This window comes from Sciurus vulgaris (assembly GCF_902686455.1).
Source record: "Sciurus vulgaris genome assembly, chromosome: 3".
NCBI lineage: Eukaryota > Metazoa > Chordata > Mammalia > Rodentia > Sciuridae > Sciurus > Sciurus vulgaris.
The window spans coordinates 44760351-44776287 of NC_136463.1; the positions used below are offsets into that span (position 1 = coordinate 44760351).

The 15937-nt window shown below is 36.0% G+C and overlaps 1 protein-coding gene across 5 annotated transcripts in view; it reads right to left on the reverse strand.

The window, feature by feature from the left end:
• ULK2 (unc-51 like autophagy activating kinase 2) overlaps positions 1–15937 on the reverse strand; it is a 75244-nt gene that overhangs the window by 3790 nt on the left and 55517 nt on the right. For 4 of the 5 annotated variants that reach the window (XM_079131670.1, XM_079131672.1, XM_079131669.1 and 1 more), the window contains 6 exons: positions 15554–15657; positions 7924–8073; positions 6024–6232; positions 2981–3159; positions 2461–2579; positions 1993–2150 (listed from right to left, as the gene is read on the reverse strand). In XM_079131670.1, the coding sequence (XP_078987796.1) occupies positions 1993–2150; positions 2461–2579; positions 2981–3159; positions 6024–6232; positions 7924–8073; positions 15554–15657 (919 nt within the window). The remainder of the gene's footprint in view (positions 1–1992; positions 2151–2460; positions 2580–2980; positions 3160–6023; positions 6233–7923; positions 8074–15553; positions 15658–15937) is intronic. The other variant, XM_079131671.1, reaches the window with a different exon arrangement.

Genomic DNA, 15937 nt, shown 5'->3' on the forward strand with positions numbered 1-15937 from the left:
AGGCACTGGGTTCAATCCTCAGCACCACATAAAAATAAATAAATAAAATAAAGGTATTGTGTCCATCTATAACCTAAAAAATTTTAATAAAATAAATTTCATTAAAACATTTTATTACAATAATATGAAACAATGTTAAAAGTCATTTGTTGGCTTCTTTTCCCAGTCAAAAGAATTTTCAGGTATGTGTAGTTACATTCACACTCATACATAATTATTGAGCACCATCAATGCCAGGCACTACGCATACCAATAAAGGAGTGCTCACAGTCTGAAGGGAGAAAAGTCTGCAAAACATGTATTTCTAATTCCAAGGGGCAAGTGTTATTTCAGGAGGAAGCATCAGGATGGCACAGAACACAGAGGAGGTCCATCTAACCCTGAAACAAAATATTAGGGGAAGCCTCCAGAAGGCGATATTTAGGCTGAGACATAAAGCGAAGAAAGAATGAGCTTGGTGATAGGAAAGGTGGGAAGAGGTCTTTCTGGAAAGAGAATGGTAGTGTTATTCACTTGGGTTTTCCCAACAGCATTCTTATGTTCTCTTTAATCACTAAAATGACAGAACTCTCAGTAATCTAGTATTCTAAATGTTAATATGCTCTTTCCAAAAATAATTTAAAGACAATTATAGTCAACTAAATAAAATGGATAAAGAAAATCAGAGTCATGAAAGGGAAAGAGAAAAAAAAAAAACAACTAAATTTAACTGCTGATACCTCTAAGCTTCCTAAATAACCAGGGCAAAAGGAGGAACCTATTGAAGTTACAGGGCTATTATTATCAGAAAGGAAAGAAGCATCATAATTCCTTGTAAGAGAACATTTTTCTGGGCACAAAACTGTTAAGAAGTCATCATCATCTTTTTTTTTTTTTCTTTCATTTTGTACTGGGGATCAAACCCTGGGGCAATTTACCACTGAGTTACATCTCCAGGTCTTTTTATTTATTATTTGGAGAGAGGATCTCATTAAGTTTCCCAAGATGTCCTTGAACTTGAGATCCTCTTGCCTGAGTCTCCTCAATAGCTGGGATCTTTTTCCCTGTTAAGAATACTGAATAACACAGTGCCTTCCTCATCAGAAACTCTATTTTCATTAGATGGGAAAGGACACGTGCCACCACACTTGGCCTTATGAAGTCTTAATTCAGTATAGAGTAATACAATGCATATTATTCTTATCAACAGTTTGGAGCAATAAAATGTATATTATTCCTGTCATTTTATATTCCAAAGTTATTTTCATGTGACTATTCATTTTAATGCCTTTCAAAATAGGTCAAGGGTATAGTAATAGTAAAATTCAAAGTAGACAAATGGGTGAAATCAATTATGTTATTAGAGTAAAAAAAAAAAAAGATTAGTCAAAAATAAATTTTCCCCACTTAACCACTTATTTAATAGCTTCTGTTTTTATCTATGCTTCAGAGTAAATTTTCCCTAGTGGAGAAAGAAAATAAATTATTTCTGGTATTACAACCAGACGACTGGAAAAGTACATTTTACTTGATACTTACACTTTAATAAGGTCAGTTAAGTGGAACCTGTGCCCATGAATTTTTTTAATGGCTAACAAAGCAGTATTTTTCCTAATAGTTTTACTAAGCTAAAATGTCTTAAACAGTAGAAAATGTAAAAACAGATCCAATGCTTTTAGACACAAACTATTAAAAGATGACATCATGCCTAATGTTAGCAAAGTTTAGCAGGAGAGGTAATAAGATTCTGGGCTGGTAATATAGCTCAGTGGTAGAGCACTTGCCTAGCATGCACAAGGCCCTGGGTTTAATCACCATACCACAAAAATAAAGAAAATATATAATTTTATCAAAAGTGGTAACCAGACTTATAAATTACATTAAGTGTTACTTAAGTGTTGCTGAACTTCAATTCCTCCTTTTGGAGGATGTAACCACAACATTTGGGATTCAAAAGACACTCAGAGATAAATACTGTAGTGCTATACAATATTAAATCTTAAAAAGGGTTACCATTTCCACAGCACAATTATAGATGAGTTTCTCTGCAGTTACACTGTTGATTTCATCAATAAACCTCTGTTTGTCAGAGAAGAAGCGAGTCAGCTTTTCTGTAAGTTTTTTGCACATGGTGATGCAGAATTTGTATCGCTCATTCAGACTTTTAACAACTGAAAAAAAAATGAGAACTACTTTTAATTTTCCTCTAGAAATGATGACATGGAGACATACAGTTTTCCTGTTGATAGATATAAGGAAAGTGACATTACATAATCACTGAAAGGATTGGAAATCAGGTTTATGATCTCTATTTCAGTATGAAACAACAACCTCTCTGTATCAAATACATGGTGAAAACCAATATCAGCATCTTTTTCCCTGTAAGAATACTGAATAACACAGTGCTTCCTCATTAGAAATTTTTCTTTCATTGGACAGGAAGGGACAACTACAGGGCTCCTAAAGCCACAGCTGCCATACCTTGTTTCACAGCCGTGGATGGACTCAGCTTCCCGGACTTGATCTGAGCTTTGGCGAGGTGCAGGGAAGCTGCAAGCAGCTGTGCTGCTTTCATATATAACACCAGCTGTTCTACCCGCCTGCACAAAGACAGGAACAGAGGGTTATCTTGTGAACCAACCCACCAGACTTGGTACTCCAACATTGAGCCACCACTCAAATATCCTTTCTATGAGCATATCCTCCTCCTTATTTTTTTTTAATGCAAATACAACTCCTGAAGGGAGAAGGTTTGACATGAACTTTGACTACAACAGAAATACTCAGATAAAAATCCAAACCATCTCCTTATAAAGGCAATGCTAAGATTATAAAATACTCTTGGTTCATACAGTGACATCTAAAACAATGAAGTAACTTAGAGATTCCTTTGAAGCTTTTAATAATATTTGACTTTCAGTGGATGACAATGCCAGCAGCTCAGGCACAAGTATACAGAAAACATGAATGTAGCAATGAATGATAGGGCAGGGGCACATACCCCCAGTCTTTGCTCAGCTGGCTGATCTGGTCCACAACCACACTCTCCTGAATCTGGTACAAGGACACAGCAGATGTGCACAGCTCAGGGTTCCCCCCCCTCACAGCTGTCAGGTCCAGCACACACTCCGTGAACATCAGCATCACATTCAGATGGCGTAAGGTATCAGTGTGTTCTCGCTGCAGCAAAGACACTGTCTTAGAAAATTCTAGATTAAGAATTTCTGTGTATAGCTGGGCATAGTGGCACACAACTGCAATCCCATCTACTTGGGAGGCTGAAGCAGGAAGACAAGTTTGAGGCCAGCTTGGATAACTCAGAAACAAACAAAAGGACTGGGGATAAAGTTATGAAATTCACTGGTACAGTGCTTGCCTAGGCCCTGGGTCCAATCCCCAGTATGGGAAAAAAAATCTGTCTGTATTCATTCTGTATGTAGACTTTTTCCATACTTAGGAATGTCAGAATGATCAAAGGAGACTGACATTTTTAAATTTCAGAAAGCTGGAAAGAAAACTAACAAAAATAAAAACAAATGTGGGTTTGTACAAGTGTTTATATGTTTCAGAGCTCCAAAAAGAGGAGGTCACTATGCTTTTACCAGAATAAAAACAAAAACCAAAAGATCAAATCAATATATTCAAGACAAAAACATGACAAAACAGACATCAAAACTGCAAGGACAGCTACTTGGGAGGGTAAGATAGGAGGGTCACAAGTTTCAGGCCAGCCTGGGCAACTTATGAGAACCTGCCTCAAAACAGAACTTTAAAAAATGGGCAAAGGATATAACCTGCTTGGTGCTCAGTGAGAGAATACCTGTCTAGTCTATGTGAGGCCCTGAGTTCAAATTTTAAATGCAAGGATACTCTGCACACTAAAATCACTTTATTTTTTGAGATGGGGGTCTCTGCTATGTTACCCAGGCTAGTCTTTTATCTCCTAGGTTCAAAGAATCTTCCTAAGTAGTTGGGATTACAGGTATGTGCCACTGTGCCCAGCTCTCAATCACAATTGTTAACAATTTAGGGAGTTATTGTTATTTCAGTTTCTGGTGGCTTTTCAGTTAATAGTCATTCCTAATACCAAAACTCTAATTTTCTATGTTCTTTTCAGTTAGTTAGAGAGGAGCACAGGAAGACATAACAGCAACCTGAAGGATGCTGTCATTTTAAAATGTGCAGTCAATTTTTGCTTTGAGATTTGTCTTAAATTGTAAATGTATTTTTGAAATTTCAAGCAAGTACTAAAAGTTTCTCACTCTCTTTTCATAGTTAAAAGAAGAGAATCATTTTCCTAAAGACAGGAGAATAATTCATTCAATTTTTGAGTCTCTCTGCTCTGTGACAGCATATTGTCAACTATATGCTCCAATATGTTGGACCACATGCTGGAATGTTATTTATGTCTAATTTGATGGAGACTAAAAAAAACTCAGATTTTTTCCAACTTTAGATTGGACTAAATATACTTTCAAAATTACTACCACAAAATCACTATTAAAAATTTGCATGTAATATTTTATAATTTTATGTGAAATAGCTAATCCCTGTTTTTTTAATTTTTTTTTTTTAGTTATAGATGGACATAGTACCTTTATTTTACTTATTTATTTTTATGTGGTGCTGAGGATTGAACCCAGTGCCTCATACATGCTAGGCAAGTGTTCTACAATTTGAGCCACATCCCCAGCCTGAAATAGTTAATTCTTATTCATACAAAATAGAAATGTTAGAGATCCTACATGGAGAGAAAATTTGCTCTTTAGTTGGTTGGAGAGTTGATCATTTTAATTTAAACCTTAGGCTAAGTTAAGACCTCAGACATCCAGGAACTGAGGACACATTATTCCACTGAGTGTTTTTTCCTGAATTAGAGAGTGAAGAACTAAGCATACACATTTCTGAAAACATAAAACAAACTCTGGTTTTGGATTTATGCTCACATATTTCAGATTATATACAATATATTTCTTTTCTGTAGAACTGGATCCACAGAGGAAAGGTACTAATTTATAAACATGAATATAGCAGGTGTATTACTTTGTTAATGACCAATCTGTCATTGTTGGTTTACTATTACTGCTAAAAATTTTAAATTAACTTGGCCCAGGTGGCACATGCCTGTAATCCCAGCATCTTGAGAGGCTGAGGCAGGAGGATTGTGAGTTCAAAGCTAGCCTCAGCAACGTAAGAAGGACCTAAACAACTCAGTGAGACCCTGTCTCTAACTAAAACAATACAAACAAGGGCTGGGGATATGGCTCAGTGGTTAAGTGCCCCTGGATTCAATCCCCAGTACCAAATAAATAATAATAACATAATAAATATTATTTTTATTTAAAAATAATAAACCAATGATGCCTATTTATTTTTATGTTTAAAGGAAACTTTGAGAATAAAAGGTTATGTTTTTAGGACATAGATTATGCTGTAAAATGTTATAAACAGTAAATAAACTTTGAATAAAAAATTGAGAACACAATCTGTATGTGTCACTTCCTTTGAACCATAGGTTGCTACAGATGAGTGTAATGACATTATTTTGAAAATGTATCAGTAATGTTTTTCAAAGTGATAAGAAAGAAGCCAGAAGTGGTGGCACATGCCTATAATCCCAACAGCTAGGGAGGATGAAGCAGGAGGATTTCGAGTTCAAAGCCAGCCTCAGCAACTTAGTGAGGCCCTAAGCAACTACGGGAGACCCTGTCTCTAAATATTTAAAAAAGGGCTGGAAATGTGGTTCAGTGGTTAAGCGCTCTGGATATCTGTAATCTCAGCTACTTGGGAGGCTGAAGCAGAGGATTATAAATTCAAGGGCAGCCTCAGAAACTTAGCAAGACCCTGTTTCAAAATAAAAAAATAAAAGGGACTGGGGATATAGCTCAGCTGTAGAATGCCCCTGGGTTCAGTTTCCAGTACCAGGGAAGAAAAGAAAAAACATAATTTCAGAATTGTTCAATTTATTTCACCCTTTTGTCATCAGTAGAGCACGCACATCATATCAACATCGTAATAATACACCACTGTAGTCTTTTCTCTACCTCCATCAGTGTCTCCTCTGGCAGTTCGGGGGCTTCAAAAGTGATGAGCCCCTCTAGGCTGGGGGGTGAAGCACCATAAGGCACATATCTCAGGCTGGGAGCTGCCTCTGCTCCTGGCGGGGAAGAGCCCAAGCCCGGGCCAGGTGGGGAGCCCACACACACTCGGCCACTAGCAGAGCACAGAGAGCCTCCTGAGCTGCTGGACCCCACTGCAAGGAAACATAAGACATGGCACAGCGTCCTATATTTAGGTCACAGAGGGGCTTTTACACCCACTGCTCCTCTCATTTATTGAACAAAACCTACTGAGTAAAAAAGTTCAAAGAAAAGTCCCTGGTCCCCACCCTACTTAAGCATATGAATAGTTTTTATTTTTCCATATTCACTTACAATCTTTGTCTATGTGTACATTTTATAGACATCAGAGCTAGTTTTCTCATATTCTACTCTAAAAAATTTATATCATAAATATTTCTCCTTGTTGCTTCATCAATTTCATAATTATAAGATGCAATGGGTGTACAGTAATTTACTGTCTATATATGCAATGTTTATCTGGAGTCATTTATTCTACTTCTGATTTTCTTCATGTAATTGCAATGAAATTAACAGTTTTTCCCTCTTTTGATTGACTTCTATGTGATAAATACTCAAAAGTGGTAGGTGTTATAAACAAGAAAGGAATTACCATAGATAGAATATTATAAACATTTTTATAGCTTTTCCTAAGAATTGTCACATTACTTTCTACAGCAGCTATAAGCACATATATCCCACTATAGCTTGACTACACTGGGCATTATAGTTTTTAAAAATGTCACTATAATTGGGGATGGTGGTGCACACCTGTATTCCCAGCGGCTTGGGAAACTTAAGCAGGAGGATCTCGAGTTCAAAGCCAGCCTCAGCAAAAGGGAGGCGCTAAGCAACTCAGTGAGACCCTGTCTCTAAATAAAACACAAAATAGGGCTGGGGATGTGGCTCAGTGGCCAAGTGCCCCTGAGTTCAATCCCTATTACCAAAAGAAAAAAAAAAAGTCACTGGAGTTAACAGATATAAAGTGTTATGAAGATCTTTACAGTCATTTTCTTGGGCTGGGGTTGTAGCTCAGTGGTAGAACGCTTGCCTAACATGTGAGGCACACAGTAAATAAATTTTTAAAAATAATAAAATAAAATGGCATTTTCTTATCATTTAAGATTATAAAACATTTTTAAAACTAAGATTTTAGTTCTACCACCCACTATCTTTTTTGTTTATCCTGATCATTTTGATATCCTGATTAGCAACTTGTTTAGAATATGAGAACTTAAATAACACAAGGCACAATATATATGATGATGATATATACTGACTTTGAGTCAAATCTAAACACTTTCTTAATTTTTGTATTAATTAACTACTTACAGAGTATGGATAATAATTAAAAAGCCTATTAGCCTATCTAAACATATATAGGAATAAGCAGAAACATGGGGACCCAAAGAATAAAAAAACACTTAAGCTTCTAAAAAACAAAAAACATATTTTTGATTTATTAGATATACTAAAATAAGATTTCAAAATATAAGCTGAGCACTATGGATATACAACTGTTTCTTCATGGATAGTCATTCACACTATATTTTATATTACATATGAACATATAAGCATAATGGATATTTCTAAATTAATATATATAATATAGCACTTTTACTTCACGAAGTCTTTTTTTCCCCCCCAAAAAATGTTTCCTCACTTACTTCTTATAACCCTTGAAGAAAAATAAATAGGCCCATTTCACTGGCAAAGAAACTGAAGTCCAGAGAAATTCAGTGACTAAAGTTGCCATCCTACATCACCCTCAGAACACCACACTCAAAATACTAGCCACAAATTGAACAGGACAAATGTTCCTCACCTGAGGTGGTTCTTGTTCGAAGAACCATATGAGTACAAGTGGGGGCTGTGGCGCTGTGTGGAGGAGACCCCACAGTGAAGAGGACAGCCCTGGAACTTGCAGTGGTTCCTGCTGGTGGTGCCAGTACAACACCACAGGCTCCTGCAGGAGCTACAATAGTTTACAAAATGTCATGTTACCTTGACAGTATTTCTACTATCTGGAGGTGGAATTACATGGAGACATTAACTTTTATATCAATTATTCTTAACATAAAGCATTTATTACTCAAAATCAGAAAATCTGATACAATATTTTCATTAAAATATTTTACAGTAATCTCAGCTGTGAATCTTCTTCACACCAAATTTAGTTACTTTTGTTTTGCTGTTGTGATACTAAGGATTGAACACAGGACCCTGCACACACTAGAAAAATACTTTACCACTGAGCTACATCCCAGACCTTTTTATTGTTTATTTTGAGACAAGGTCTCCATAAGTTGCTGAGGCTGGCCTTGAACTTTACAATCCTCCTGCCTCAGACTCCCTAGTCAGTGGTACTATGGGTTTATGTCACTTCACCTGGCTCATCTCCAGTCCTTCATAGTTAGTTTTGAATACTTCTAAAATACATGAACTGCCAAGTCACACCTATTGAAGATAATTTGAAAAAGCAGAAACTGAGAACTGGGAATACAAACTGCAGGTTAAACTGAAATGGTGATCAGAAATCTCCATTGTAATACAGTTTCAGAAAAACACAAAAAGTTGAGACAAAGTACATTTATGCCTTAGAACAAAACTACCATCTGTCAGGATCTGAAAATAGGACAGATGTCAAAAGGACTGAGGGACTAAGTTTGTGATACATGAAGAGTTGGTGAAAACTGTTTCATCTACCAAACAGGCAGAATCAATAAAATTATTGATTTTCACACTCAAACATTACATGTCTGGGAACACAAAATGGAGGCAGGGTTAATTCAATCATAAAAGACACTGAACAAATACAGAACAAGATTTCCTCAATGTCTATCTTATCTACAACAAAACACAACAAAATAAGAGCACATATCAACAGAGGAAGAAAGAGCTCATAAAGATCAATTCACAACAGCTAAACTATGGAACCAACCTAGGGTACCTTTATCCATAAAGGGATAAAGAAAATGTGGTACATATACACAATGGAATATTAACCATAAAGAAGAATGAAATTATGGTAATTGACAGTAAGTGGATGGATCTAGAGACTATCATGCTAAGTGAAATAAGTCAATTCTAAAAAGCCAAAGCCAAATGTTCTCTCTGATATGCAGATGATAACTTCCGACAGAGTGTGGGGGAAGAGGAGTGGAGGTTCACCAGATTGGACAGGGGACGTGGGGAAAAGGGAGCGGGGATGGGGATGGGAATGGGAAAGGCAGTAGAATGAATCAGACATAACTTTCCTATGTTCATATATGAATATATGATCAGTGTAACTCTATATCATGTAAAACTATAAGAATGCAAAGTTATACTCCATGTATAATATGTCAAAATACATTCTATTATCATGTGTAACTAAAAAGAATTTAAAAAGGAAAAAAAGTTCATAAAAATGTTGTAGGAAACAAGGAAACAGTAAGTAGAAATTAATTAAAGACCACCTACTGTTTTATAAGATGTATACTCTCTTTATTTAATGTAATGTTCCAAGATTTTACTTTAGGGATGTTCATGGGTATATTTTAAGACCCAACAACCCTAATTATTTTTTACTGAAGGTTTCAAGTTTTTCCTGTTTTCAACAGTTTTTGTTTTCCAAAACAGAAACTTCATGGCTAGAAAGAGAAATCTGTAATTTCAAATGATATAACAAAGTTCATTGCAAAAGAAAAAGAGAATACAAATTATCAAAGATGCATTTTATGCCTAAAATATTCTTTAAGAACGAAAAATCCAGTTTCATATCTATTAACCTGGACTTAAAAGTATAATGCACACTCATGTGGAATTAATAAGCTCTAAAATTTAAACATATTTATAAAGGAGAATAAGACATATGGTCACACTCAGACAAGCTGTTTTCAAAAACTATTCTAACTCCAGGTAACTTGGTGACTTTTGGCAAAAAAAAACACCAAGAATAAAATGACTTCTAGATTCTCAGTGTGAAGAGTTCCACAGACCAGTTCCTCAGTGAAACAACTATACTGGTAAAATCTTTTTAAAAATAACCACTTAATAGGCTAGGGGTATAGTTCAGTGGTAGAGCCCTTACCTAGCATGAGAGAGATCCCGATTCAAGTCTACAGCACCACCCAAAATAACAACTTAAATGTCTAAAAATTGTCCTGAAGACATACAGGAAGAGACATTTATTAAAGAAAAATCATGTGTACCCACCCAAGAACAGTGGCACAGGCCTGTAACCCCAGCAACTTGGGAGGCTGAGGCAGGAGGATCATAAATTTGAGGCCAGTCTCAGCAACTGTGTGAGATCCTGTCTCAAAAAATAAAGTCTGGAGATACAGGTCAGTGGCAAAAAGTGCCCCTGGATTCAATCCTCAGTAAGTTGCAAAAGAAAAGAGAAGAAAAGAAGGAAAATCCACAACTCAGCAAGAACTGTTTCTGGCTCTCTACCCACAGGGTATAACTTCTAGCCTAGGCCAGCAGACTAGAGCCCTTATTGCACTCACTCCTGCTCACTTGCCCAGCAGAGGCAAATCAAGAAGACCAGAGGCTTCCATCTCTGCCCAGCTCCAGGTTTACAAAGCTGGAGTATCTCTCCAAGACAAATGGGCAACTGTTCTCATTCCTAACTCCGGAGCAGTGGTGGAGAAGCACTTCCCAGTGCTGTGGAGGCAGGGAACAGAAAATTCTGAAGTTCTCCCCATCGCACCTGACTTTGTTTGAAATAAGAGATCATAGGAAGTTTAACCCTAAGGGTGCTGACAAAAATGATGAAGATTTTTGGTGATAAGCAAGTAAAAGGAAGCTGGTAACTCCATGACAGCAACAATTAAACAACAGTCCAGCTAAAAGTTTATCAGAACCGGGGAAAGACAGCCAAGAACCCTCCTGTGTTACAAACAAGGCTCAAATACTGTTCTCAAAGACTATTCCTACAAATTGGCCAGAATTAAACTAGACCTGTGAAACAACTTATCTCCCAGGGCATCATTAAAAACAATAAAGCAATCAACTAGTAATTAGTGGAGGAAAACAGCTGGGTGTGATACCAAGATAGACTCCACTTGGGAGATCAGAGAAGAAAGAGAATCCTTCTAGAACTACCACCTTGTAAACAATGGCCAGGTAGCGAAGTGGTAGAGCATTAGCTGTGGCCAGCATGTGTCTAAGTTCCTGGATTCAAATACTAACACTGCAAAACAACAACAACAAAAAAAAATCCAAAATTATTGTCCACTTAGCCAACTTGCACCCTTTAAGGAATGATATCAGGCTTCACAATGCAAGGTAAATAGACTTCACTGAAAGTCTACCAAGACAAAACAAATAAGAAAGCAAAAAACCAACCTGGGAGTGGGAGGAGAGCCACGTCTAGAATTACTACAAAATATTACATAAAATGTTCATTTTTCAACAAAAATTATGATACAAATAAATTATTAATAAAGAAAGTATAACCATATACAGGAAAAAAAAAAAAGCAGGCAACAGAAACTACCTGAATTTTAAAAAGCCAAACTAATCAAAGACTTCACAGTAACTATTTTAAACATGTTCAAATAATGAAAGGAAATCAGGCTTTAAAAAGTAAAGAAGCCAGACATGGAGGCTCATGGCTATAATCCCAGCTACTTAGGAAGCTAAGAGCCTTGGCACTTTGTAGATCCTGTCTCAAAACAAAATTTTTTAAGGGCTGGGAGTGTAGCTTAGTGGTAGAGTGCCCCTGGGTTCAATCCCAAGTACCATAAAAAATAAAACAAAAAGTAAAAGTATGTATGATAATAATGTCTCATCATTCTGAGAAAATTAATAGAAACTATTTTTTAAAATGGAAATTCTGGAGTTAAACAGTACAGTTCTATATTCTGGGTAGTGTGATGAAATCTCATGTTGTCCAGTCTAAGATGTGAAATATTCTTTTGTTCAATATATCCAGAGTGTATATAAACCCAACCACTATTCATTTAATGTCTTATCAAATTGACTGGTGCAGTATCACCATACTTGTGTGTTCAAGTAACTCTTATTTTACTTAAAAGTGACCCCAAAGTGAAAGAGTAGTCATGCTGGCCAAAGAGAAGCCATAAAGCTCTTCCTTTCAAGAAGAGTGAATATATATAAAAAAATCAAAAAAAAAAAAAAAAAAAAACCACTTTGAAACAGCAAAAGAGAGACCATATTTCACATAACTTTTATTACAGTATGCTGTTAAAATTGTCCTGGTTTATTAATGTTATTGTTAATCTCTTACTGTGCCTACTTTATAAATTAAACTTAATTTTGGGTATGTATACATAGGAAAATGGGACATAGGGTTTGGTACTACCTGAAGCTTCAGGAATCAACTAAAGGTCTTTGAATGTACCCCCAGATGCAGATAAGGGGAGAACTACTATATAATAACAGAAATGAAATTCACTGTAGGGGCTCAAAAGCAGATTTTGAATTGGCAGAAGAAAGAATCTCAGAATTTAAAGGCAGATCAATGAGAATTAAGTAATCTCAAAACAGAGAAAGAGAACATAGTATAGTTAACCTCTGAATAACACAGGGGTTGGCAGGGGGTGGGGGGGGCACCAATTCTCACACAGCTGAAAACTGGAGTATAATTTCTGACTACTCCCAAACTTAACTAGTAATAACCTGCTGTTGACTGCAAGTTTTACTGATATTAAGAGTCAACTAACAAGTATTTTGCATGTTACATGTGTGTTATATATGGTATGTTATATATTTGTATGTTATATGGTGAAAAATATGCAGGAATGACAAGAGATTACTTTTCACATTTAATTTTTATTTTTTAATTGACATTTGTACTTATTTATTTGGGGTACAGTATTAAGATTCTATACATGTATACAATGTGTAATGATCAAATTAGGGTAATTAGCATTTCTGTCTCCTCAAATATTATCATTTCTGTGTGTTGAGAACCTTCAAATTCTTCTCTAGTTATTTTGAAATGTATTATTAATTGTTGTAGATTACAATTACCCTACTATGCCAAAGAACATGAGAACTACTCCCCCACCACCAAACTGTATTTTGGTACCCATTTTCTGTCCTCTATCTCCTCCCCACTATCTTTCCTGTGCTCTAGTGGTCTCTATTCTATTCTCTACTTCTAAGTGATTGACTGAGAACACGTGACATTTCTGTCCCTGACTTATTTTACTTAACATAATGTTCATTTGTATTGCCAAAAAAGTCTGGATTTCATCCCTTTTATGGTTGATAATATTGAAATATTTTCTTTATTCACTCAAGTCTATGGAAACCTATGCTGATTCTGCATCTCATCTTACAGTAGTGCTATAATAAACATGAAAGTACAGATGTCTTTAACATACAAATTTAATTTCCTCTGGATATTTAGCCAGTAGTGAGACTACTGTGTCATATGGTAGTTTTCAATTTTTTAAGGAACCTTCATCCTGCTTTCCACCAAATAGTGTACAAGAATTCTCCTTTCTCTACATCCTTGACAGCATTTGTTATTTTTTGTATATTTATTTATTTGTGTGTGTGTCAGGGTAGGGGCAGTTACTGGGGATTGGATTAGGGTACCTCACCACTAAAAACTGAGTCTTTTGGGGGGGCAGGGGGAACCGGGGATTGAAACCAGGGCCACATCCCTGTCTTTTAAAATATTTTTTTATTTATTTAGAGACAGGGTCCTATTGAGTTGCTTAGGGCCTCACTAAGTTGTGGAGGCTGTCTTTGAACTGTTGGTCCTTTGCCTCAGCCTCCCAAGCTGCTGGGATTACAGGTGTGTGCCACCATGCCTGCCCCAAGTCCCTTTTTAAAAATTTTTTAATTCTGAGACAAGATCTCATTGCTCTTGCTAAGTTGCCCAGGCAGTCCTCAAACTTGTGATCCTCCTGTCTTGGCCATAGTAATGTGTGAGGCACTGGGTTTGATCCTTAGCACCACATAAAAATAAACAAATAAAATAAAGATATTGTGTTGGACTGGGGTTGCAGCTCAGTGGTAGAGCACCTGCCTAGCACATGTGAGACACTAGGTTCCATTCTCAGCACCACATAAAAAAATTAATAAAATAAAATATATTGTGTCCATCTATAGCTAAAAATATTTTTTAAAAACAAAGATATTGTGTCCATCTACACCTAAAAATACTTAAAAAAAAAAAAAGGACTGGGGATGAAGCTCAGTAGTAAAGCATCCCAGGATTCAATGCTAAAAGAACGGAAGAAAGGAAGATAGAGTTGAAAAACATCATTAAAGGGATCAAAACATAAAACTAGAAAATATTCACTTAATGCAAAAGAAAGCAGTAAAGGGGGAACAAAAAGAAAGAAAAAGAAAACAAGCCAGGTACAGTGATGCACACCTGTAATCCCAGCAACTCGGGAGACTGAGGTAGGAGGATCACAAGTTCAAGATCAGCCTCAGCAACTTAGTGAGGCCCTAAGCAATTTAGTGATACCCTGTCTTAAAATAAAAAATAAAAAGGGGCTGAGGATGTGACTCAGTGGTTAAGCACCCCTGGGTTCAATCCCTAGTACCAAAAAAAAAAAAAAGAAAGAAAGAAAAAGTAAAATGTATAGGTAAATTACAGCTATGTCAATAATATTAACATGGAAACAAATTAAATAATAGAAGAAATAGGTGGAGATTGTCAGATTAACAAGATCTAACTCTGTTCCCACAGAGGACAGACTTTAGTGTCAATGCAAGGTTGAAAGTAAAGGCTGGGAAATGACATCATACAAACAACCATCATAAGAATGACACTGGCCTTCTCTTCAAACACCTTGCAGGCAAGAAGAGAACAGTGAAATATCTCTTTGGATTAGAAACCATGTTCAATCAGATATTTTGTTGGCGCAGGTACTTCTTCCTTTGGATATTCAGAGAGTAAATCAATTTAAAAATCAGAGAAAATAAGACCAAAGAGGTTACAATAGATTCCCAAATCTGAATATACATAATAATCACCTAGGGATTCCCAGAATCCATTCCCAGAAAATTTGATTAAGCAAGTCTGGGTTAGGGTCTGGAATATCCATTTTGTTTTTGTTTGTGACATACAGTTCACAAAATCTAGATGTGTGTCTATGGACATACCAATCCCTGAAACAACTATGAAAGGTTTAGAGATCTCAGTAACCAGATCATTAAAGAATCCAGTTGCTGTCAAAGAAATACTCAGGAGTACATGCATGTTTAGGCTAACTCTGGCCTACATAATCTTACTGATAAAAAACAATCTTGGGAGGAATTTCTTCCAACTCACAGGCTGCTGATCATCAAGAAAACAAATAAGCCTCTGTCATAACAGACACTAAGAAGGAAGATGAGATGACAGGGATGACCTCTAGCATTTTAAGATAATACATCTGTGTTGTTTTAAGCCACTAAACTTGTGATCATTACAAGAGTAATAAGAAAGTAATGCATATACTTACAAATTACCTGCCTAAAAAAAATAAGATTTTTCTTACCTATATCCATCGGTCGTTCTGTATTTAAACTATCAGTGCTGCCCTGGTGTCCACCTAAAGATGCCTTTACTTGTTGATCTGATAACTTCCCAGTACTGACAGATCTAAAAAGAACAGTGATGTTATTAATGAGAAATTCACTTTTTAAAAATAGAAGTGTTAACAGGACATTAGAGAACAAGGAAACAAAAAATAGATGTTAAACAATTCAGGGTAAAGATAAACTTCCAAAACAAAAATAAAAGACAGAAATAGAATGTTCAAGTTCAGGGACAAGCCCTGTATTTACATAGAGGAAGTTTCAGACATTCTGAAATATACAATATGCATTAACAATCATATAGTATAAGCCAGCTACTAATGTGGTCTGGTTGCTTTTATAAT